At 45.8% G+C, this 23,609-nt stretch overlaps 1 protein-coding gene across 1 annotated transcript; it reads left to right on the top strand.

Annotated features, from left to right (window-relative positions):
* The first annotated feature begins 77 nt into the window (after nt 1–77).
* Nucleotides 78–21,271, top strand: MYL10 (myosin light chain 10). Its single transcript, XM_083479485.1, has 7 exons — nt 78–209; nt 7,751–7,840; nt 9,132–9,207; nt 10,181–10,285; nt 15,064–15,142; nt 19,634–19,682; nt 20,941–21,271. Exons 1-7 carry the CDS (start codon nt 207–209, stop codon nt 21,037–21,039), a joined length of 501 nt encoding a protein of 166 aa, XP_083335611.1. The 5' UTR covers nt 78–206; the 3' UTR covers nt 21,040–21,271.
* Nucleotides 21,272–23,609: the final 2,338 nt, after the last annotated feature.

The raw sequence follows: 23,609 nt of genomic DNA, 5'->3' as shown, positions 1-23,609 counted from the left end.
TTAATTCTATGGAAGCAAGGCTACCAGTTGGGACGAAATGCCTGGAATGGCAGTGTGGTCTGGTTGCTGCCCTTCTCCAGTCTCACATCTATTGTCTAAACTTGGGCTGAGCATATTTTTACTCCCAAATGCTGCTATATATAGAGGGACAATAGTCATTGTGTCGTTTGGCTGGTGGATTGATAGCAGCGCTGAAGAACTCCAATATGGTAGGTTCCTTCCTCCCTCCTTCCCTTCCCTAGGAGGCAAAGCAAATTCATCCTTATATTTAATCTTGTGCAACTCATGTCTTCTTTTCGCAATCAGTTCCTTCCTTCTTCCTTTCCTCCATGGTGCTGTGGCCAAAAATTTGTCCTGGTTTCTTTTTTTTAATCATTCTCCTTCAATTACTAAGAAACAAAAAAATTGCATTTCAAAATTATCAAAGGGAAAAGAACATTTTGGTTACGTTCTTGGGGGGGGGCAGGGGTTTCATTGCTTTCCAGGTGGCCAGAGAAGGCTTTTATTTCATGCTGCAAATCATCGCTCTGGCAGCCTGCGCTCTGCAGCCTCCTTGGGTGCCGAGGTTTCCTGAAAACCTAATGGATATCCTCAGCTGGGTTTTCTATTGGAAGGTGGGGAGGCTGGCTGCTCTGTGCCTGACAGTCGTTTACCATTCTTTTTTTAAAGTGAAGTGGGTTTTTTTAAAGTCAGTTTTAAAGAAATCAGTTCTGAAAGGGGTGGGTTGTTGTTGTTTTTTTAAAGGAAATATTTCCCTTAAGAAGAAATCTGTGACGGTGTCAGTCTCAGGTGCTCAGAAGACAGCCACCCCAGCTTCAATAAGGAACATATGGAACTGCCTCAGAGCATTGGTCCATGTAGCCCAGTATTGTCTACACTGAATGGTAGCTGCTCTCCAGGGTTTCAGGCAGGGTTCTCTTCCAGCCCTATCTGGAGATACCGAGGATTGTACTTGGGACCTAAGGGAAATGCTCTACCACTGAGCCATAGCCTTTCCCCTGAAAATAATGCTCAGAGGAAGACATTAGGAAGTAACTTCTCCCATGAGGATTTTTCAGATCAGAGAGATTAACAGAAAACAGGCTTACAGATCGTCTAAAATGCTAAGCCGTCTGCAACTGCTTTTCAGTAAACAAGATAGATAAGTGTGGGCAGCTAGGGAGGCTGCAGGGTGCTGGATTAATGTTTAATAGAAAACTGGGGGAAGCCTTCTGGGTGCTTTGCAAGATGGTCACCTCTCTATGATAAGCTACGTTCAAGGGTTAACCCACCAAAATTCTGGAGGGAGGAAAAAATGGGAGGCTCTTTCACAGGAGAAGAAATGTTTTGAGAAGTGGGAGTTTTGGGTACAGCACTATTCCAGCCTTCTACCCTTCACTGGATGTTTTTAAGCAGAGAATGGATGACCATCTGCCTGGGGTTTTTTAGCTGCATTTTCTGCATGAGGGGGTGGACTGGATGACCCTTGGGGTCCCTTCCAACTCTACAATTCTATGATTCTCTCCAAGCATAGCTGTCAATGTTTCCCTTTTTTAAAGGGAAATTCCCTTATTCCGAATAGGATTCCTCACAAGAAAAGAGAAAAGATAACAGCTATGTCTCCAAGTCCTGTGAAGGCCTGCTCCCCTTCTTATCTTTGTGGTTATTTTGCATTGTAAGCAGTTTTTTGTTCGTTTTTTAAAATGGAAGAGGGATTAATAATAATAATAATAATAATAATAATAATAATAATAATAATAATTTGTGCTTTAAAAAATACTTTCTGAAGAACACAGCGTCTCAGGGAAGCATCAAACATGTTCAAAATGGCAAAAAGGGTAGGGGGGAAATCCTATCCCAAGTAATGATGGTAATATTCTTAATGAAAGCAACCCGAGGACGTCTATACATAAGGAAACGATCATTCTTTATTAATCAGAGAGAACTGTACATGTAATTATACCAAATGAGCTCTGCAGGGAGGCTTTCCGCCCCTCACCCCCACCCCCCGCTGCCCCCTCCCCACCTCTCACACTTTACGATGTCTTAAAAGGATTTATAAATATTACTGGGGTTTTATAGCATCGTAAAGTTTCAGCTCTTTCTGTAATGCTACTTTCAAACGATTACTGGGAGACAAACCTCTGTTGTCAGAAGTAAGACAATAATCGCTGCAAGGCAGGGAACTGCGGTGGCCCTGAATCTCGAGGGCTGGGGAAGGGGAATCCTAGAATAGCAGCTATTCAGTCCTTCCCCTCTCCTCACTTTCTCCTCACAACATCGCTGTGAGGTAAGTTAAGTTGGGAGATAAGGGCTGGCCCCAGGATCATCCAGCGAGCTTCATGGGCCCTAGCCCAACACATCGCCGCACGGCCTCTACCGCTTCATTCTGAAGTATGCAATTTGTGCAAATTTAGAAACAGTTCCCTTTGTGGTTTAACAAGCAATCCTTCTTCACATGGAAGCTGCAGCTGTGAGGGAAATAAGGGTCTTTTAAACAACTCTAGCACCCTCAATGAACGATGGTTCCCAGGATCCGTTGGGGGAAGCCATGACTGAATAATAATAATAATAATAATAATAATAATAATAATAATAATAATAATAATTTATTATTTATACCCCGCCCATCTGGCGGGGTTTTCCCAGCCACTCTGGGCGGCTTCCAACAAAACACTAAAATGCAATAACCTGTTAAACATTAAAAGCTTCCCTAAACAGGGCTGCCTTCAGATATCTTCTAAAAGTTTGGTAGTTATTTTTCTCTTTGACATCTGGTGGGAGGGGGTTCCACAGGGCGGGTGCCACTACCAAGAAGGTCCTCTGCCTGGTTCCCTGTAACTTGGCTTCTCGCAGCGAGGGAACCGCCAGAAGGCCCTCGGCACTGGACCTCAGGGTCCGGGCAGAACGATGGAGGTGGAGACGCTCCTTCAGGTATACTGGACCGAGGCCGTTTAGGGTTTTACAGCGGTTATCGTAGTACTTTAAATGGGTGAACGTGGAGTTCATCTTTTGGTAGCCGGTTCCTCAGCGAGTTCATTGCAGAGGCAGCTGCCTCCCTGTTCTCTGTCCTGAATCATCCACTTTGCTTGGAGGATCTCCAAGTTCAAGTCTTGTGAGGAGGAGACAAACTTCCTCCCTGTCTACTTTCATGCGCTAGTTTCTCTTCAGACCCTACAAATCTTCCGTCTGCCTTTTCTCCCTCTCCTGCTAATCAGCTTCCTTGGATGACCCCATTGGGTTGTGGTGCTATGAGACAGAGAGAAAAAAACTTCATTTCCTCTCCCCTGCCTCCATGCATAATTTTGTAGATTTCTGTTATCCCCCCCCCCTTCCTCGCCTTTCCCCCCATACTAAAAAGCCTCTAATGTTATAACCCTTCCATGAATGGAAGTCTTTTTCGGATTATTTAAAGAAATACTATAGTATGATGAATTTGCGAGGTGGATTTGAACCATGAGGAACAGGAGGAATGAGAGAGCATTGTATTGTCGTTGTGGTGAGAGAAGATATCGTGCAGCAAGGGAGAGAAATAAAAAAACGCCATGGAAAACAGGGTGGGAAGTCGACAAAACCAAAGAAAAAAAATCATTATGTATTGGAGTGTATCTGGGATTGTTTTGAAAATTTAATAAAATATAACTGGGCTGCCATACATCCAGGATTTCCCAGACATATCCGGGATTGTCCGTCATAAATATTATCTGGACAGAAACACACACACCCCACCTCACGAAAAGCTCAACAATTTTGCCAAAAAATGTTTTTTGTGTCCGGATTTTCACTTTTTGAAATATGGCAACCCTGTGGGGGAAATGTTATAACCCTTCCTCATAGGGGAAGTTATTTCCCTATTCCCTGGGAGAAGCCTACTGCCTTCCAACCCTGCTTTCCCGAATGACCCGGATGCAGGACTAGGCAAACCTTTTGTAAACCTCTGCAACATTTTCCAGCTGAAAATCGGGGTGTGTGTCTTTTGGTTCTGCGCTGCCACGTAATTCAGCTGACTGCCTCACCTGCCGCAGCCTCTCCCTGGCAGATGCTCGCTCCCTTTCCTCCTCACTCGCTTCCTCTGCTGACACCACACCTCACGCCACCTTGACAGTGGTGGCAGCTTTGGCGGCAGCAGAGAGAAGCCAGGAAGAAGAAGAAGAGGAGGAGGAGAAGGAGGAGAAGGAGTAGTTTGGATTTGATATCCCGCTTTATCACTACCCTATGGAGTCTCAAAGTGGCTAACAATCTCCTTTCCCCTTCCTTCCTCACAACAAACACTCTGTGAGGTGAGTGAGGCTGAGAAACTTCAGAGAAGTGTGACTAGCCCAAGGTCACCCAGCAGCTGCATGTGGAGGAGCGGAGACGCGAACCCGGTTCACCAGATTACGAGACTACTGCTCTTAACCACTACACCACACTGGCTCTCAGTGTGAGCAAGAGCACACATCCACCACCTCCGCTCCGGGGGGGAAATGTCACCCCCGTGCGCAAGGGTTCAGCTTCAGGAGGGTTTGTGCGACCCATCAGTCGGGGATGTTCTTATTCAAAGAGGATCGGGAGGTTGGGTCAATCGATGCCTATCGGACAAGATGGCTAAATGGAACTTCCTTGCTCAGAGGAAGTCTGTCTCTGAACACCAGGTGCTGGGCACAGATAACTAGGGGATACCATCAGATTTAAGCCTTGCTTGTGGGCATCCGTTTGGCCGCTGTGGGGAAGAGTATGCCAAAGCTTTGGTCTGATGTGGGAGAGTTGTTGCCGTGGGCCCTTGCAGTCCGCTTTCCTCCAGGGTAGATAATGAACTTCCTTATTTATTTCACGAAATTTATATGCCATAGCATGATCAAATTGTAGAGTTGGAAGGGTTCCCCAGGGGCCATCTAGTCCACCCCCACCCCCACAATGCAGGAATCACAGCTAAATAATCCCCACCACTTTCTGAGCTTCTATCCTGGCAGGCAGTTGCCTGCTGCCTGAAATTGAAGACATTCCTCTCCCCCCCCCCACTGTACATGCAAATAATTCCCCTTTCCTCCCACTGTCCCTATGAATTTCTTTCTTCGTTTCTTTCTTTTTTAAATCGGAACACAAAACTCTCTTTTCCATTCTTGGATCCCCCTAAACGTCACTTCGCCGGCATTTCTGCCGTGACACCGTGAACTGAGGCATAAGCCTGGATTAGATTTATCATCTAATTATAGCTAGAACTGGAAAAGGAGGAATAAAAAAAAATAATGATCAGAGGTATGGAATGCCGTCCATAAAAGGAGAGGATCAAAAGATTGCAGCACACCGGATCCAAATGGAATCCCGGGGGAGGGAAACAGAGATGACGGCAGGACTCTCCAGGGGACTTCCAGCTCTTTCTACGAGGCCAGGGTCCCATCTAGTCCAGCGTCCTGTCCTCACAGTGGCCAACCAGATGCCCCGATGGGAACCCCAGAGGCAGGATTCGAACACAAGAGCCCTCTCCCCTCCTGAGGTTTCCAGCCACTGTTGTGCAGAAGCTTTGCTGCCTTCCACCATGCTGCCACTGACAGCGATGTCCTCCACAAATTTCTCCAGCCCCCCTCTTTTTATAAAGCCATCCAAGTTTGTGGCCATCCCTACTTCCTGTGGCAGGGAGTACCATAGTTTAACTCCATACTGCATGAAGAAGTCCTTTATTTTTTTCTCCTCGCCCCAAATCTTTCGACATGCAGCTCCGTTGGATGTCCGCAAGTTTGTTTGTATATTGCATTTATATCCCACCTTTTCCTCCAAGAAGTTCAAGGTGGCATACATGGGTCTCCCCCTCCTCATTTAACTCCCACAACAACCCTGCGAGGTAGGTCAGAATGAGGGGCAATGACTGGTAAGCTTCATGGCCAAGTGAAGATTTGAACCCCGGTTTCCTAGGTCCCAGTCCAGCGCTCTAACCACTGCTCCACGCTGCCTCTGGTTCTGGTCTTAGTTTTGTTTAGCCCCCTCTCTGCTGACACACACACACACACACAGTCTCCGTCCTGTCTCAGTCCCTGGATGGCAAGGGTGATTCACACAGTCTGCTCAACTGCGTCAGTCCATCGCTCTCATTTCTTCCCTCACTTCCTAAGCCCGGCAGCCAGGAGAAATGCAAAGAATTATTGCAGAGAAAATCCTTAGCGAGGATAATGCATCTTCGCATCAGCCTCTGGTTTTATCTTTGCACACTGTTTCATTTATTTTCAAGTATTTATTTTAAAGTGTGGGGTTTTTTTTAAACTCTTTGTTTTTCTTAAATTGAAAAATGACAGCAATACAGAATCCTCAAAAATCCAGGTCCGTTATTATGACACTTGTAACTTTTGGTGGGTGAAAGCGTGGCAGAAAAAGAGGGGGGAAGAAGAGGCATACCCCACTCTAGCTCCAGCCTTGCCCCCCTTTTTACTGCGGTCCCAGTTACAACTCCTTTGAACCCCCTGACAGATAACCGAGGAAAGGAAACAGAAAAAGGGTTTAGATAAGAACTTTTTCATCTCTCTCAAAACAAGAACAGCAACAAGAAACTCCTGACTCCACTCCATCTGTTATAATTAGATGGAATTGGCTCCTAGGGACTGAGGTCCCTTTGCCCCCCCCCCCCCAAATTGAGGGGGCTGGGTGTCCCAAAATTTGATGGGCATTGCTATTCAAATGGTGTGCATGAGCTGTGTCTCATCATCAATAGTCAGGGCTTACCTGGGCTCTCCCAATATTACATTTAAACTGGCATCCCGATTAGATCTCTCGCCACCTAGTGTCTAAACTATATAATGATGCTATCCACCCAAAGCTCCTCCTCCTTTTAAGGAACACCTCCTCATCGCTTACAAAGTCTCTGTCTTCAGAGCAAACTGGGAGATCTTATGTGCAGAAACATTTGTGGGTTTCGTATGTTGTCGTAAGTGAATGCCACGTGAATGCAACAAAGTTGTTGCGTGATACAAATTGTGTTGCATTACATATACAAGTTTAATGTGTGCATTTAGTCCCGTTATGATTGTGTGGGTGCTTACATTAGTGATATTCGTCATTAAGGTCTTAATATTCTCAACAAGTACAAATATTATCATTTCTATTATTAACGTAAAAATGAGATCATGTATTCATTTTATATCCTGTGTCAGTATTTTTTGCTGGTCTACCCTTGCTGGGGGGCCTGGTCCAGGGAAAGGGAAATCAATGGGGCGGATTGTAGTCTATAATGCTGCTGGACTCCAAAGCTGAATTCATTTCAGTCTGAATTCTCATCAGGACCAGAGTCACGCTCTGCCTGGCTGCCTGGGTATAGTCCCCCTCCCAGGATTATTCTCAGGACTGCAATACCTCAAGGACTGCCTCTTTCCATATGAACCTACCTGGATCCTGAGATCATCTTCTAAGGCCTTCGTTTGTGTGCCTCTTCCTCAAGAGGTCCGGAGGGTGGCAACACGAGAACGGGGCCTTCTCTGCAGTGGCTCCCCGTCTGTGGAATGCTCTCCTCAGGGAAGTTCACCTGGCGCCTTCATTATACACCTTTAAGTGCCAGGCAATAACATTCCTTTTTAACCAGGCCTTTGCTTGATCTGATTTACATCCTATAGCCTTTTAAAATGTGGTGGGGGTTTTTTTGGTGGTGGGCTATTGGGTTGTTGTTTTTATTTTTATTAGGCATTTTGTAGTTTTATAACTTGATTTTATTCAGTGAACCACCCTGAGACCCTTGGGTATAGGACGGTATATAAATTCAATTAATAATAATAATAATAATAATAATATCCTCATTCTTAATTTGCAGGCACCCAAAATGGCCAGACACAAGAAGGAAGGAGGTGGCTCCAATGTATTCTCTATGTTTGATCAAAGCCAGATCCAAGAATTTAAAGAGGTAAGTTCTCTCTAAGGCTGTGCAAAACACTTGACTTTGGGATATTGTGAGGATTTCGTTTGGTCTGTGTTTTTAAACAAAGCAACCTGATTTGCACTTGCTCAACTAATACATGGACCACAATGAAGTTAGCATTTTATAATAATAATAATAATAATAATAATAATAATAATAATAATAATAATAATAATAATAATTTATTATTTATACCCTGCCCATCTGGCTGGGCTTCCCTAGCCACTCTGGGCGGCTTCCAACAAAATATTAAAATACAATGGTCTGTTAAACATAAAAAGCTTCCATAAACAGGGCTGCCTTCAGATGTCCTCAGAAGTCTAGTACTTTTTCTTTTTGACATCTGGTGGGAGGGTGTTCCACAGGGCGAATGCCACTACCAAGAAGGCCCTCTGCCTGGTTCTCTGTAACTTGGCTTCTCACAGCGAGGGAAGCGCTAGAAGGCCCTCAGAGCTGGACCTCAGTGTTCGGGCAGAACGATGGGGGTGGAGACGCTCCTTCAGGTATACTGGACTGAGGCCATTTAGGGCTTTAAAGGTCAGCACCAAAATTTTGAATTGTGCTCAGAAATGAACAGGGAGCCAATGTAGATCTTTCAAGACGGGTGTTATGTGGTCTTGCCTCCGCTCCCAGTCACCAGTCTAGCTGCTGCATTCTGGATTAGTTGTAGTTTCCGGGTCACCTTCAAAGGTAGCCGCACGTGGAGCGCATTGCAGTAATCCAAGCAAGAGATAACCAGAGCATGCACCACTCTGATGAGACAGTCCGTGGGCAGATAGGGTCTCAGCCGGTGTCCAGCTGCCCTGGACACAGAATTGACTTGCGCCTCCATGGACAGCTGTAAGTCCAGAATGACTCCCACCTGGTCCTTCAGGGGCACAGTTACCCCATTCAGGACCAGGGAGTCCTCCACACCCGCCCGCCTCCTGTTCCCCCAAAACAGTACTTTTGTCTTGTCAGGATACAGCCTCAATCTGTTAGCCGCCATCCAGCCTCCAACCACCTCCAGACACGTCTCCAAATTTCGTCATATTGTTCTTGGCTCAAAAAAAGGTAACAAAGTGCATATAAAATGTGTATTTTAGTTTTGAGGCATACACAAAGTGTTGAACTCATTCAAGTTTTACTTACTGCAGACGTGTTGAAATTAATGGATCCCAGTTAGCCGTTTACGAAATGCTAGAGGCTACGGAGGGTTTTTCCCCTCATTGGATTCAACACAATTATAAGCAATATCCCCCACTCCCAATCTCTCACTCTTTGTATTTTGCAATAGGCCTTCACAATCATGGATCAGAACCGAGATGGCTTCATTGACAAGGCTGACTTGAGAGACACCTTTGCTGCATTGGGTAAAAAGCACAAACTTTTTTGTGTACTGGCATCTAATATGTATTTTGGAAAGTTGTTTGTTTGCTGTGCGTTTGGACGTCTCTTAGGATATTGGTAACCACATTATTTTGATGTTAATCCGATTTTAAGCTGTATTTCAGTCGATTGCTGAATTTTATGTCTTAATGTATTATATATTTTGATGTTAGCCACCCTGAGCCGCCTTCTTCTTCTTCTTCTTCTTCTTCTTCTTCTTCTTCTTCTTCTTCTTCTTCATGGTTCCTGAGCTCAAGGAGCAGGTTTTCATCTATGTTTGGATCAAACTGGATACCATTTTGAATCAAGATGGAAGACTGAACCTTCTTGTGTTAGTTGGTTTATCCTAGCCAATCAGAGACGACACAGAAAATGGGATGGTGCCATTTGTTGAATAAACACTCCCAAGTACTTAAGTTTCTTTTGCCATATGGTAAACCCTGCCAACCTGGGTCTGCAATTTTGCACCAAAGGTTTAACATTATTTCCAATTCCAGCTTATTTATTTTCAAGTCTGCCACTCCACCAAACCAATAAATTTCTGCCAAAACCTCAGGTGCTGCCACTTCTGGGATCATTAGTTAGAAGGCAATAACATCTGCCAATGAACTTATTTTCCCTTCACCCGTAACCCTTGTAATTTGGAGTCATTCTATATCCTGTGGCCTCCTTCTTGTCCTGACAATTCTTGAGTTTTCCACCATGTCCCCAGGTTCAAAATATGAGCAGTGATTTCGTTCCCTTAAGGTTTTTACACTTTGCTGCAAGCTCTATTCAACTTTGCAGAAAAGAAAATATTAGGTTTGAGCTTTTGGAGCGGTGGTTTGCGTATCATTCGTTCAGGTGCGTGTGCAGATCTCTGGATGATGTCACACCTCTACAACTATATAATTCTTCATGGCTGAATGCCTCCATTTCCATTTGCTGTCACGTGACAAGAACACTCTTCTCTCATAGGTCGCATGAATGTCAAGAATGAAGAGTTAGAAGAAATGATCAAGGAAGCTCCAGGGGCCATTAACTTCACTGTCTTCCTTACTATGTTTGGTGAGAAGCTCAAAGGTAAGCGGGAACCAGTGGTCAAATGGTGTGCGCGAATCTCTGTTTACAAACAGTTCCCAGAATCCTTTGCATGGGGCAGAGCCATGGCAGTTTAACTGGCTCAATGGCAGAGCACATGTTGCGTATGTATAGGCCCTCCAATCAGAAGGATCCAATAGTAGGTGACATGGAAAAATTGTCAGGAGCTCGTCCTACACTCAAGTAGGACCCTGGTAGAGTCACATGCCCAACTGGCATGTTCTCTCCCTCCTGGTCGTTTGTGAGCTTCAAAAGCTTTCTTCTGCCTGAACATCACACCGACCGATGCCATCAGACATCGGCACACTTAGGGATCTGCAGAGTCTTCGCAGCTTGCGTAACAGACCTTAGCAACTCAGCATTTTGGCTAATCTACTTTATTTACATATAAACACACATGGAGTACTGCAACATGGCTCCCTCTCTCTCTAGCATCAGACAGCAAAAAAAGAGAAAAGGACAAAGGACAATAGTCCCACTTCACAGAACACAGTAATGCAAACATCCTGTCTCTGTCACTTCCCACTCTGTGGAGTCAAAACACACACAGTCATGTGATAGACAACAATCCCATGACTGCAATCATGGAGCAGGAATTATAACAAAAATGACTTGTTTGAACCAACAGAGTAATGAGCACCAGAATAGATGGACAAAAAGTCTGACCCTAGAGAAGGCAGCTGCTGGAGTTGGTATGAATCCGAGGTATGCTTGGAATGTAGGTATTGCAACCTACAATTTTTTGTTCATGGAGCGATGGTTCAGGTATATATGCCAATGTCATGGACAGGTTGAATTCAGAGGAATGGTGGAAGGAATCAGCTGGGGAGCAGTGGTGGAGCAAGTCGTTTGGGTGCCAGGGGCGGGGCCAGCCACCCGTGGGGCAAGCCTGGGCAGGACGCTCCGCGGGGCCTCCGAGGAGTCTGCCTGCTTCCTCCCACTCAGCCACCCTACAACTGAGAGGGAGGCAGTGGACAGACCGTTTGGGGCAGCGCGGAGCCTGCAGGTGCCCAAGCCACTGTGTCACTCCCAGGAGAGACCTGTGGCTTGGGCGCACTGCAGGCCCTGCGGTGAGTGCCGCTGGGCATTTTGTCACACCCCCTCAGTGGTGACACCTGGGGCAACCCGCCCCCACCGCCCCCCTTCCTCCGCCCCTGCTGGGCAGCCCCCCAAGGGAAGAAGGCTCAAAGCTGGGGAATTGGTGGTGGGACGACAATTAGCGGTCGGAGGGAGAAGTGGGAGAAGACTGGGGAGAAGTGGTGTCAGAAGCTGAAGAGGTAACAGGGCTTAGTGAGCGGGGAGAGTCTGTGGCAGAAGGAAGTTCAGACGCGGAGGCAGAAGCAGAGGCTGGAGAGGAGGGAGGCCAAGAGCCAGAGATGAGTCTGGCTAGTGAAGAGGCATGGTGTCTCCCTCTCCTTCTGTGACCAGCTCCCCTCCCCCATGGTCTCCCAGGACAAAAAGTGGCGTGAAATGAGAAGAGCAAAGACAGGCATGCAGGCTTGGTCTCAGATTGCTTGGGGAAAACCCTGGAGGTGAGGATCTTCAGTCTCTGCAACTGCTTCATGGGGGCAAGACCTATGAAATAAGAGTTGCTGTGCTCCTTAGGCCTGACCCTCCAGTGCAGATCCTGTTTTTTTCTAATAAAAAGTTAAGTCCACTTACTTTGTACTGGTGGCTGGCTCGCTTGGGACAACACACACTTTTGCATATAGGCGCCGTCCCTGGAACGTAACCCCCACGCAAGACGCGATCGTACTGTACTGAACAGGATGGACCAATGGTCTGACTCAGTAGAAGTCCACTTCCTCTGCCGCTGTTTTGCTCTGCCTAGCCAGTTTGGTATCTCTCAAATTTGTTTAAAAAATAATCAGTGTTGCGGCGGTGTCTTCCCTCCCATCCTGTCTTTGGGTGAAAATAAAAAATAAAAGAATCAGTTTGTAGTCTGTAATCCTGCTGGACTCTTGAGCTTTGAAGTGGAATTTTGCGGTAAGCATTCCCTATTGATTAGCTGGTGCACAAAGTGGTCTCTTTGAGGACAGCGCGGCATCTCTGCGTGGTATACAAATTGCATTTCCTCCAGCTCTTTGTGGAGCAGAGGCCCATGTGGCTGACATTAACACAGAATGCTTTCGGGAGGGTGGGTGTGTTTGCTGCTCATCTGGCAGTGGGATATATATCACTAACCAAAGTTTCCAGCTTCTTTCTAGAATTCCAGCTCTCTCTCCCCTTGCTCCTGCGCTGACGATGCTTTGATGGCTTTAACAGATTTCTAGCACAGCTAATTGTATAAATCATTGTCGTCGTCATCAGTAATCACCTGCCCTTCACTCAAAGGTCCTTGGATGAATTACAATGTTAAAACACAATATTAAAAACAGTTGAAAGCCATTTACAAACCCTACAGTGTCATCGTGTCTACAGACCTGGGATAGCTCAGTTGGTAAAGCATGAGACTCTTAATCTTAGGGTCATGGGTTCTAGCCTCATGTTGGGCAAAAGATTCCTGCGTTGCAGGGGGTTGGACTGGATGACCTTTGGGGTCCCATCCAATTCTATGATTCTAAAGTGACTTGTGCTGGGCTTATGTTCCAGGGATTTGAAAAAAAACGTGCATAGCCGAACCACCCTCGTATGGCCATCCTTAGCTTTCAAGCAAGGCAGAGAGCTTTTAAGAGTTGCTTACCAGGCTCTGGTAGGCTCTTGTGCGGGCTCTTGGAGGACTGTTTGAGTCCCCACAATATCTCACAAGAGCCTCCCAGAGCCTGATAAGCAAGTCTGAGAACTTAACAAGCTCTTTCCGCAGCGGGAGAACCCGGCTTAAAGGAGTTTTCAAGCTCTCTGCCTTGCAAGCAATTAATTTGCGGGGTTTCAAATAACCCAAGATAATTGTGCGCGAGACGTGATCGTACTGTATCTGCTATTGGCATATAATTTCTGGGGGATGCATAGCCATGGATCTTCATTTCTTTTTTTTTACAATCTACCCCCCCCAAAGCCCGAACAACAACCAAGCTTTCTCTCTCCTTCCCTGTGGGCTGCCCCACAAACCTAGAAGGTGGCAGTGGCTGGGTTCAGGTAGGTAGCCATGTTGGTCTGTCATAGTCATAATAAATAACAAGATAAAAATTTTTTTTTATTAAGGGAGTTCTTTTTGGATCATCTTTTAATATATATTTTTTAAATCTTTCATCTTGTTATTTATTAATCTTGACAGGGTGAGATTCCTTCAACTCCACACTTATTAAAAGTATGGGATCCATAGCTGTCAACTTTTTCCTTTTCTTCCGAGAAATCCCTTTTTAAAAAAGGGAAACGTTGGCAGCTATGATGGGATCTTTGTTCCCCTTTGCACCTGACAAAGTGGAAGGTGTTCAAAGGAGGGCAGCCTGGAAACCTAGACTTATGAAGAACGGTCGAGGGAGTTGGGGATGTCTAGCCTGGGGAAGAGAAGACAGAGAAGTGACTTGATAGCCATCTTCAAATACCTGAAGGGCTGTCACATGGAAGATGGAGCAACCTTGTTTTCTGCTGTTCCAGGGTGTAGGAGCCAAACCAATGGTTTAAGTTACAAGAAATGAGATTCCTCCTGAACAGCAGGAAGAACGTTCTGACAGTAGGAGCTGTTCAGCAGTGGAACAGACTGCTTATAGTGATTTCCCCATATATGCATATTTCTCCCTTCCCGCTATATAATACTTTACACTGCTGACTTTACACTAACCCTGCTAAAGTTTTAACCAGATTAACCTGATTCTTCAGCTATTCTCCAAACACTTCCCACTCTTCCTTAAATACTCCACCTTCCTGATCTATTATTCTATTAGATAAATTTGCTAATTCTACATATTCTACTTCTCCTGTGTTGCTATTGTTCTCTCGGTTGCCCAGTTTCTTTGTAGGACTGAGATGGGACTGTTGGTGGCTTAAGTGTCAGTTCTGTTCTCCATAAAGGTAAAGGTACCCCCGGCCGTTAGGTCCAGTCGCGGACGACTCTGGGGTTGCGGCGCCCATCTCGCTCTATAGGCTGAGGGAGCTAGGGTACAGCTTCCGGTTTATGTGGCCAGCATGACTAAGCCGCTTCTGGTGAATCAGAGCAGCGCACAGAAATGCTGTTTACCTTCCCACCGGAGCGGTACCTATTTATCTAATTGCACTTTGACGTGCTTTCGAACTACTAGGTGGGCAGGAGCAGGGACCGAACAACGGGAGCTCACCCCACCACAGGGATTCGAACCACCGACCTTCTGACCGGCAAGACCTAAGCTCAGTGGTTTAGACCACAGCACCACCCGCGTTCTCCATAGGCGACTGTGAATGTTGATATAGGGCTCGTTTTCTAGGATAATGCAGAAATTAACGGTCTGGTCTTCTTCTGTAACCAGCACAGGAGGTTGCGGTATGATGAGGGTGATAGATTGCGTATGTATGTGTGCACGCACGTATGTGACAATATTCGTGGGAAGCCCTAATGTGATAAGTGGTAAAAGTTGGCTCTTTAGTTACACAGATGATTGGAAAATGGAGATCATTTATTTACTGTTAGCATGTGACTTGCTGGGCTTGTATGAGTCTTCTGGGCTACCAAGAATGCAGTGCTCTCTGCTGTAGTATGTTCACACATTCATCTGCCAGTCCTCAAGTGCCCAGTAACTGAGTGGAGTGAAATCAGATTACGTTATGCTCATTTGTGGTGTGAACCAGCAGGTACATGTGTGCACAGAAGTATTGGAAATATAAATCTCTGCTTGTTCCCCTTATAGGCACAGATCCGGAAGAGATCATTCTGAATGCTTTTAGGGTTTTCGACAGAGAAGGAAAAGGTCATGTGAAAGCAGATTAGTAAGTCTTCACTTCGTTTTGAATCTCTTCCCCATGTTAATTTCACTTCTGTCAAGTTTGTGACTCATTGCCAGTCTGTTGTATTGCACTGCCCAATGGCTGGATCCCTGCCCTGTGGAATGCCAGATTCTGCGAGCAGCCATAGAATCATCGACTCATGGAATGGTAGAGTTGGAAGGGACCCCAACGGTCATCTAGTCCAACCCCCTTCAATGCAGAAATCCCAGCTAAAGCCATTCATGACAGATAGCCATCCAACTTCTGCTTAAAAACCTCCAAGGAAGGAGAGTTCATCACCTCCTGAGGGATAACGTTTGCTGTGACCAATAAAGGTCTGGGCCAGTTTTAACCCAGCTTCAGCCTCTATTTGCTCCCATGCACACTACTCTGCGCTGCAGACACAAATTAATCCCAATGTAAGCCAAACATAAACAAAAACAAAAACTGTCCCTGCATGTAGAGAACTAGCACATCAGGGAAAGTGTTGAAGCGACTGAAGCAGCTCTAGCCACTATACCACGCTCCCCCTCCTGCTTTACATGCACCCAGACAGTTAATGCCACTTCTAGTCTTATCCTGGGAGAGGAGGATCAAGGGCAGCCACAATTTCAAAATACAAAGTGGAATATAAATGCATAAATCGTAACTGCAGGGTTTTTCTTGCTGGAAAAGGACATCCACAACACCCCACCAAAAATGGTCCCTGCCCAACCTAGCCAAAGTCACAAGACAATTTCATTAGCTCATCACCACACAACAGAACATACTGTTTTCTTATTAGACCCAAGGGTAAAGTCAATCATTACATAACAAACCATTAAATCAATCCCATGGCTGCATTTGATGCTCAGCCTCATTTCACATAATTCCAGCATTTAGACATTTGACTCTAATAATTTTTTTAGTGTGGCTCACACATCCCTTTGAAAGTCTTTCCGCTTTCAAGGCAATGGTTGCTATTCATTAATAGCATTTCTCCATGCGAAGAAGGAAAGACAACAGCAGAATCCTTTCCCCCCCCCACCTCCATTGGCGGTGACTGACCTTTTAATAAGAACCTTCATCTAATTAACATCCTTTTGGGGCATTTCATTTTTTCCACTGCGAGTTTTTACCTCTCACATGGAAAATCGTGACACATTTGGGAGTTTTGGAACTGATTTTGAATGTGATGGCAAAGATATGTGATATCTATATTGCCTTAAACACCATACTCTTACCACACAGAGAGATAGATGAGAAAGAGATTGGGCACATTGTCCTTTGCGATGTAGAAGCTCAACAACAGCCTCCTTCCAAAGTGGGCAAACAAAACAAAAACTGGCATGGCGTTTGGAAAAGTTTGGTGATTCAGGTTGCAAAGTTCCCTTGACGTTTATGAGGTTTACTCACAAGCAAGAGAGCACAGCATTGCGATTATGCTTCCCACAGCTGTCCAATAACAGCCTTGTTGATACCAAACAGCACTCCACAAATTTGCACCAACTTGGACCATGACGGAAATTAGCTGTATTTAAAGTGTGGCCAACCAACTTCTCCAAAGTCCATATTTTCAAAGCCCAGAATATCCCATTTCCCTCCCTGCTTGTTTGCGAGGAATGTGCGTATGTGAGAGACCTGCACATATATGACGCCAGAGCCCTCTCCTTCCTTCCATATCCTGTTTGCAGAAGCAACGCTCCATTTCCTGAGCAACGCAGGAAGTCATTGTGGATCCAACCTCACATCCACAAGTGAGCTCACGGACTAGAATAAAAGGCAGGCACATCCAATTGCATGCCCCTCTAGGATTGCAGACCATCCAAGCGTCCCTGTTTTCCAGGGGCAGTCCTGGATTTACAGAAGCCGTCCCAGTTTCTGATTTGATCCAATAATGTCCACTTTTCTTTAGAACATCCCTTTTTCATCAAAGAAGTGTTAGAGGGTATGGAATTTGTTGTTGTTTAGTCGTTTAGTCGTGTCCGACTCTTTGTGACCCCATGGACCGGAGCACGCCAGGCACTCCTGTCTTCCACTGCCTCCCGCAATTTGGTCAAACTCATGCTGGTAGCTTCGAGAACACTGTCCAACCATCTCATCCTCTGTCGTCCCCTTCTCCTTGTGCCCTCCATCTTTTCCAACATCAGGGTCTTTTCCAGGGAGTCTTCTCTTCTCATGAGGTGGCCAAAGTATTGGAGCCTCAGCTTCACGATCTGTCCTTCCAGTGAGCACTCAGGGCTGACTTCCTTCAGAATGGATCGGTTTGATCTTCTTGCAGTCCAAGGGACTCTCAAGAGTCTCCTCCAGCACCATAGTTCAAAAGCATCAATTCTTCGGCGATCAGCCTTCTTTATGGTCCAGCTCTCGCTTCCATACATCACTACTGGGAAAACCATAGCTTTAACTATACGGATTTTTGTTGGCAGGTGATGTCTCTGCTTTTTAGGATGCTGTCTAGGTTTGTCATAATAGGACATCCTTATTTTCATCAGAGAAATGTTGGAGGATATGGGATTGGGAGTTCAGTTGCCTCTCCTCTTTCGACTTACTTGTCAATCCTCAACCGACAATCAAAGGAGGTTTCTAGCATGTGAACTTAAGGGTGTAATAGGCCAGTTTTCAATTCGATTCTGTGTTGCAGTGGCCTTCAGATACTCTTTGTCCCAAGAGAGAATTTTCTCTTCCTCCCTTTTTCAAAATGAAGAAGATTGTTCTCCACAATTAGAGAGTCCACTCAGGTGCGGAGGAAGGGGGTGCGGTGGGGGCGGCGCGCCCCGGGTGTCACCACTGAGGGGGGTGACAAAATGCCAGGCGGCACTCACCGCAGGGCCTACAGCGCCTGAGTCACGTGTCTCTCCTGGAAGTGACGCGGTAGCTTGGGAGCCCACAGGCTCCACGCTGCCCCAAATGGTCCTCCCACCGCCTCCCCCTCAGCTGTAGGGCGGCTGAGGGGGAGGAGGCAGGAAAACCCCCCAGAGGCCCAGCAGAGCATCCTGCCCTGGCTGGCCCCGCCCCCAAGTCTGGCTGGCCCCGCCCCTGGGCGCAAGGACCGCCCGCCGCCCCAGACGCCCAATTGGCTTCCTCCGCCGCTGAGTCCACTAGCTTAGAAAGATCAGAATTAGGTGCCTAAGGAACTTACACTTTCCTTTTGTTTAAGTGCAAAGAGTAGGAAGATCCAGTTGTGAGTCTCAATTGTTTCTTCCCCAAGACTGCAGGAGACAGTTTGATGGAGCCACAGAAGGATCAAATCCTTCTTGGATCTTCATCCAGACATCACTGATGCTGCCCACAGCCCCACCGACCTCTTCTTGAGGCTACAATGTGCGCCAGATTATCTCAATTAACGCACAACTTGTTCCATGCCATTTCTGTTTTGAAAAAAAAAGAAAGCACAGCTCTCTGTGACTTACTAGGAAACCAAATATTGGGACTGAAAATATTGGAACGAGCTGAAACCGGCCACGACAGATACCATCAGGACCCCAGGGCAGGCGCTGTTTTTATAAACCCAGTTTGTTTCTATGTGTCTGATTTTGGGGGGTTGTTGTCTCCTCCCTCCCTGCAAAGAAACAAGTCATATGGAAAACAACAACTGCAGGGAAGCTCACGGCTTCTTAGTTAGGAAAATCTGAGTCTTTGTTTCTCTATAAAATAAATAATGGAAACTGTTGGGTTCTTTACTCAGTCCTTCTTATGTGTAATGGTGCCAGAGGCTGCCGTGCTGGGCTTCTGAAGCTCAAAATTGTATTTGATCCTCCTCCTTCGCCACCACCACCTCAGCCACCCCCGCCACCCCCAATCTGGCCTCACATTCTTTCCAAAAACACTGGATGCATGTGAACAGAAGATGCCAAGTGACACTGGTTGCTTTCAGAGAGAGAGAGAGAGAGAGAGAGAGAGAGAGAGAGAGAGGACTGAGCCTCTTTGGAAACCAAATCAATAGAAGAGTCTTGCGGCAGAAGGTTTCATGGACTGGAGTCAGCACATTAAGGACAGTTGCCAGATACAGACAGGTGGACACGGGGGGGGGGGGATGGAAACAGTGAGACCAAAAGTGGCCCATTTTGTCCAGCATCCCATTGTGTGTGTTTGAATTAAAAAGCGGCTTCCAAAAAATCAGCACAAAAGTAACTTAATTCCTGTTCGGTTCACCCGGACATTGCGGAAACTGCTTTCAGATGTGACTCAGAGCTTTCCGAATTAATTCAGCAAATTAGTTCACTTGAATCCATCCGTTCCAAGCACCGCCAGTCACACCCTTAGACATACTGACCTGGCTCTGTTGCTTCTCTAGCAGGAGGGGGATACAATGGGACATAGTGGATCTGTGATTCCTGCATTGCAGGAAGCTGGAATAGGATCCCTTCCAACTCTATGTTCTATGATTCCACACCTTCAGCCATAATGGCGCCAGCACTGCATTCATCCTGCTATGTTAGGTTTGAGCACAGTGCAGATTGCAAATGTGGCCTCTTCCGTGGCCCTTAAATAGATGTGCTTTATTTCAAACAGCATGAAGGAAATGCTCATGACACAGGCAGACCGGTTTACTGAAGAGGAGGTAAGATCCCTTACATGCTGCACTCCCTTTTTTTCTGAAAATGTGAAGATTTTTCTATTTGATAAGAACGATTTCCAGTTTTTTTGTTTCGTTCCAGATTTGATGGTTGAGATGGCATCATGAGATTGCCAGGGGTAGTCCCTGGGAGTCTGGTTATCTTGAGATAGATGGGGGAAAGAGCTGGTCTGGGATTGATGGTCCTTTAGAGGGGGAACTTCTAACCTTCCCAGTTTCTGTATTTATTTCCTTTATATCCCACTTTTCCCTCCAAGGAGTTCAAAGTGGCGTACATGGTTCCACGGGTGTAGCCATGGATTTTTGTTTATGGGGGGCAGACAAAGTTGTTCAGCTTTTTTTTTTGGAAATCCACCAAAGTTGTTGAGCTCTTTTTAGGAGATTGCCCCCTAAAGTTGAAGAAGTAAAAATACCCCCAAGAGTAGGACTTTAGGGGGAGCAGGCTTGGGTTGGGGGGGGCAGGCTGATGCTAGGGGAGGCATAACCTCAGTTTATTGAGTACTTTCCTTTTTGCATAGAATTACAATTAAGTTTTGTGTTTTACAATTTAAGATACTCATTTTACATCCTTAGCATATCAATGACTTCCCTTCTTCTCTTTCCATGGTTCATGTTACATATCATAAATCCCTGCATATTTTATAAAAACTATACCGTGCATCATTCCATTATTGCATGCAACAAAACTTGTTTACACTGTTGAATTTATCTTAATGCTTCCAGCGTTTTCAGCTGTAAACAATTATTTCCCATATATTCAATAAACGTTTTCCAGTCTTCTTTATTGAGTACTTTCAATGCTTTTCAATAATTATTGTGCTCCCCCATGCATAGTTCTCCTCCTTCTCCACTTTATCCTGACAAGTAAGTTAAGCTGAGAGACTATGACTAGCCCTAGGTCAGCCAATCAGCTTCATGGCCAAATCCTGGTCTCCCAAGTCCACACTCTTAACCCTACACCACACTAGCTCTCAGTGTTGTTGTTTGACACCAGCTCCCTATGGAAGGTTCCACATCAGCATAGAGTGGAGTGTGGTCCATTTGTGGAACCTTGAGCTGCAGCCAGAACTCTGAGAAATATGATTACAGTGGCTCTCTTCAATGGTACCAACTAACGGGTAGAGCAGGGGTAGGCAATCAGTCTTTGAACCGTGTGATTGTTGACCAGCACACTCCTGTGACACTTGAGATGCAACTCCCATCCTGTCCTTTCCCATCTTTATTTCCTTCTTCTGTTCCTCAGATGAAACAGACGTTCACCGCATTCCCTCCAGATCCTGCCGGCAACCTGGACTACAAGAACCTTGTTTACGTTATCACTCATGGTGAAGAGAAGGACTAGAAGATGCTGAGATAATCCATTGAGAGAAGGCTATTCACTGTTGCCTCAGAAGAAGCCGAGTGAGATGAAAACCATTATATTTCACCAGGCTTCAACAACCTGGGGCCCTCCTCATGCTTTGGAGTACAACTGCCATCAGACGTAGAAAACAACTGGGGAGCAGCAGATTGTTGAAGGCCGTGCTAGATAATCTTGGGCATTTTTATAAATAAAAGCAGAAGATACCATTTTGTATCTATCTCCCTGCTTGGTCTTCTGTGTATTCTCATTTTTTGTTGTCATCAGCAATGTAGAAATGGGATGTTCTCGATGTTGGGAAGTGTAATGTAGCTCCACCTCTTCCCCTTCCCTTTATTAAACACCAGGAGATATGCGAAAAAAGACAAAGGATGGAGGGAATCTTTGTGAAACAGGGATGGGTTCTTTTTATAACCCTCCAACCTGGCTTAATGTGAGCAGGAGATGAGTACTGGAACCTGTTTTAAATCTGAAGACCCAACCGAGGAACCTGCTTGTTGGAATAACACGAAGGTGTCTTTGGTTCCCTGCTCAAAATGGCCACATAAAGTGTGAAGGCTTCAGGGAATCCTATCCCTCCCATGGTGGGATGCAAAAAAGCAGAAAAACAAGAAGAGTTCTTACCAGGTACAGTGGTACCTCTGGTTACAAACTTAATTCATTCCGTAGGTCTGTTCTTAACCTGAAACTGTTCTTAACCTGAAGTACCACTTTAGCTAATAATAATAATAATAATAATAATAATAATAATAATAATAATAATTTATTATTTGTACCTCGCCCATCTGGCTGGGTTTCCCCAGCCACTCTGGGGCCTCCTGCTGCTGCCGTGCCGCCAGTGCACAATTTCTGTTCTCATCCTGAGGTAAAGTTCTTAACCCGAAGTACTACTTCCGGGTTAGCGGAGTCTGTAACCCGAAGTGTTTGTAACCCGAGGTGTTTGTAACCCGAGGTATCCCTGTAGTTTATTCAATATTCACAGAGGGAGGAGAAGGAAAACAGTCTCTCTTAGATAATGGCGTTGTTCCAAGTAAAGTCCAACCCCCTCAGTCTCTCCTATTCTACGTCACCCCTGCACCAGCTGATCTGTGCTTTCTGACTCTGAGCTTTCTGTTCTCCTACTCTCAATGCACGCTGGATCCTGGGAGAGGGAGGGTCAGGAATTCTTTCAAGAGGCACTGAGTCTGTCAGCTGTCTCTCTCCTGGTGCATCTTCTTCTTCCTGCTGCTCCTCTCCCAATATTTCCCAGCTTCTCCCCTCTGCAGCCTCTGAACTATGACCTTCTGCAAAGCACTGTTCTAAATCTATACTGTCCTCCTCTTCTCCAGGAAGTGTAGGAGGAGGGGCGAGGGCAGACTCCACCATTCCTCCTTTTCGGACCAGTCCCTGACATCAAGATTCTTGGAGAATGCTAGTACCAATCGCTTGCTTTAGGGCCGAAGTATACAATACATTTATAGTATATTCCATGGACGTTTATAGGGCATGACTTCCCCCAAAGAATCCTGGGAACTGTAGTTCCCCTTTATAAAGCTACCAGTTGCAGCACCTTTAACAAACTACCGTTTACAACAACTTACAATCGCAAAAATAAAGTGGGTCCTAAAAATATACACCCAGTGTCAAAAGGTCAAAGGGATGCTGTATAATAAAGACGCCAGACATAGCTCTGTGGGGAGGGGGTTCCACAATTTAGGGAATGCCATGGAGAGGGCCCTTTCCTGGGCTGCCACCCCCGAGTCTCTGTGGGAAGAGGAATTACCAAGAGGGCTCCCTCTGCCAATCTTAAACGTAATGGTACCCCTGACCATTAGGTCCAGTCACAAAGGATTCTGGGGTTGCAGCGCTCATCTCAATCTATAGGCCAAGGGAGCAGGCGTTTGTCCGCAGACAGCTTCCAGGTCATGTGGCCAGCATGACTAAGCCGCTTCTGGCGAACCAGAGTAGCGCACAGAAATGCTGTTTACCTTCCCGCCGGAGCGGTACCTATTTATCTACTTGCACTTTGACGTGCTTTCGAACTTCTAGGTGGGCAGGAGCAGGGACCGAGCAACGGGAGATCACCCCATCACGGGGATTCAAACCGCCGACCTTCTGATCGGCAAGCCCAAGAGGCTCAGTGGTTTAGACCACAGCGCCAATCTTAGCACCCAATAAAATCTGTAGGGAAGGAGGTGGTCCTTCAGGTATTTGGAGCCTATCAATTATGGCTTTAAACACAAACGTGAGCACCTTGAATTAGGCCCAGAAACGAACTGGCAACTGGTATATTCTGTAGGTCTGATGAATCAATTTCAGATGGCCACATAAATTAAAAAATAATAATAACAACAACATGAAAAAGGGAGAAATAGCCATCACTCATAAATTGCTGGTTTCTGCATTTTCAGACGAGAACACCTGGGCCAACTTAAATATTGTTCCAAAACTCTTTTTAGTGACTTGATTATTTATGGTATTTTTAAACCATCAGTTCACATTTCATTGGTGGTGAAAGCTAGAAATAAATACGCCATATGCTTACATGCAGTTCCAGAGAATACTGGGTTTGA

This window comes from Podarcis liolepis (assembly GCF_965112155.1).
Source record: "Podarcis liolepis genome assembly, chromosome: 16".
Taxonomy (NCBI): Eukaryota; Metazoa; Chordata; class Lepidosauria; order Squamata; family Lacertidae; genus Podarcis; species Podarcis liolepis.
Note: the sequence above shows the minus strand (reverse complement) of the source record. Positions and strands in the feature narration are given on the sequence as shown.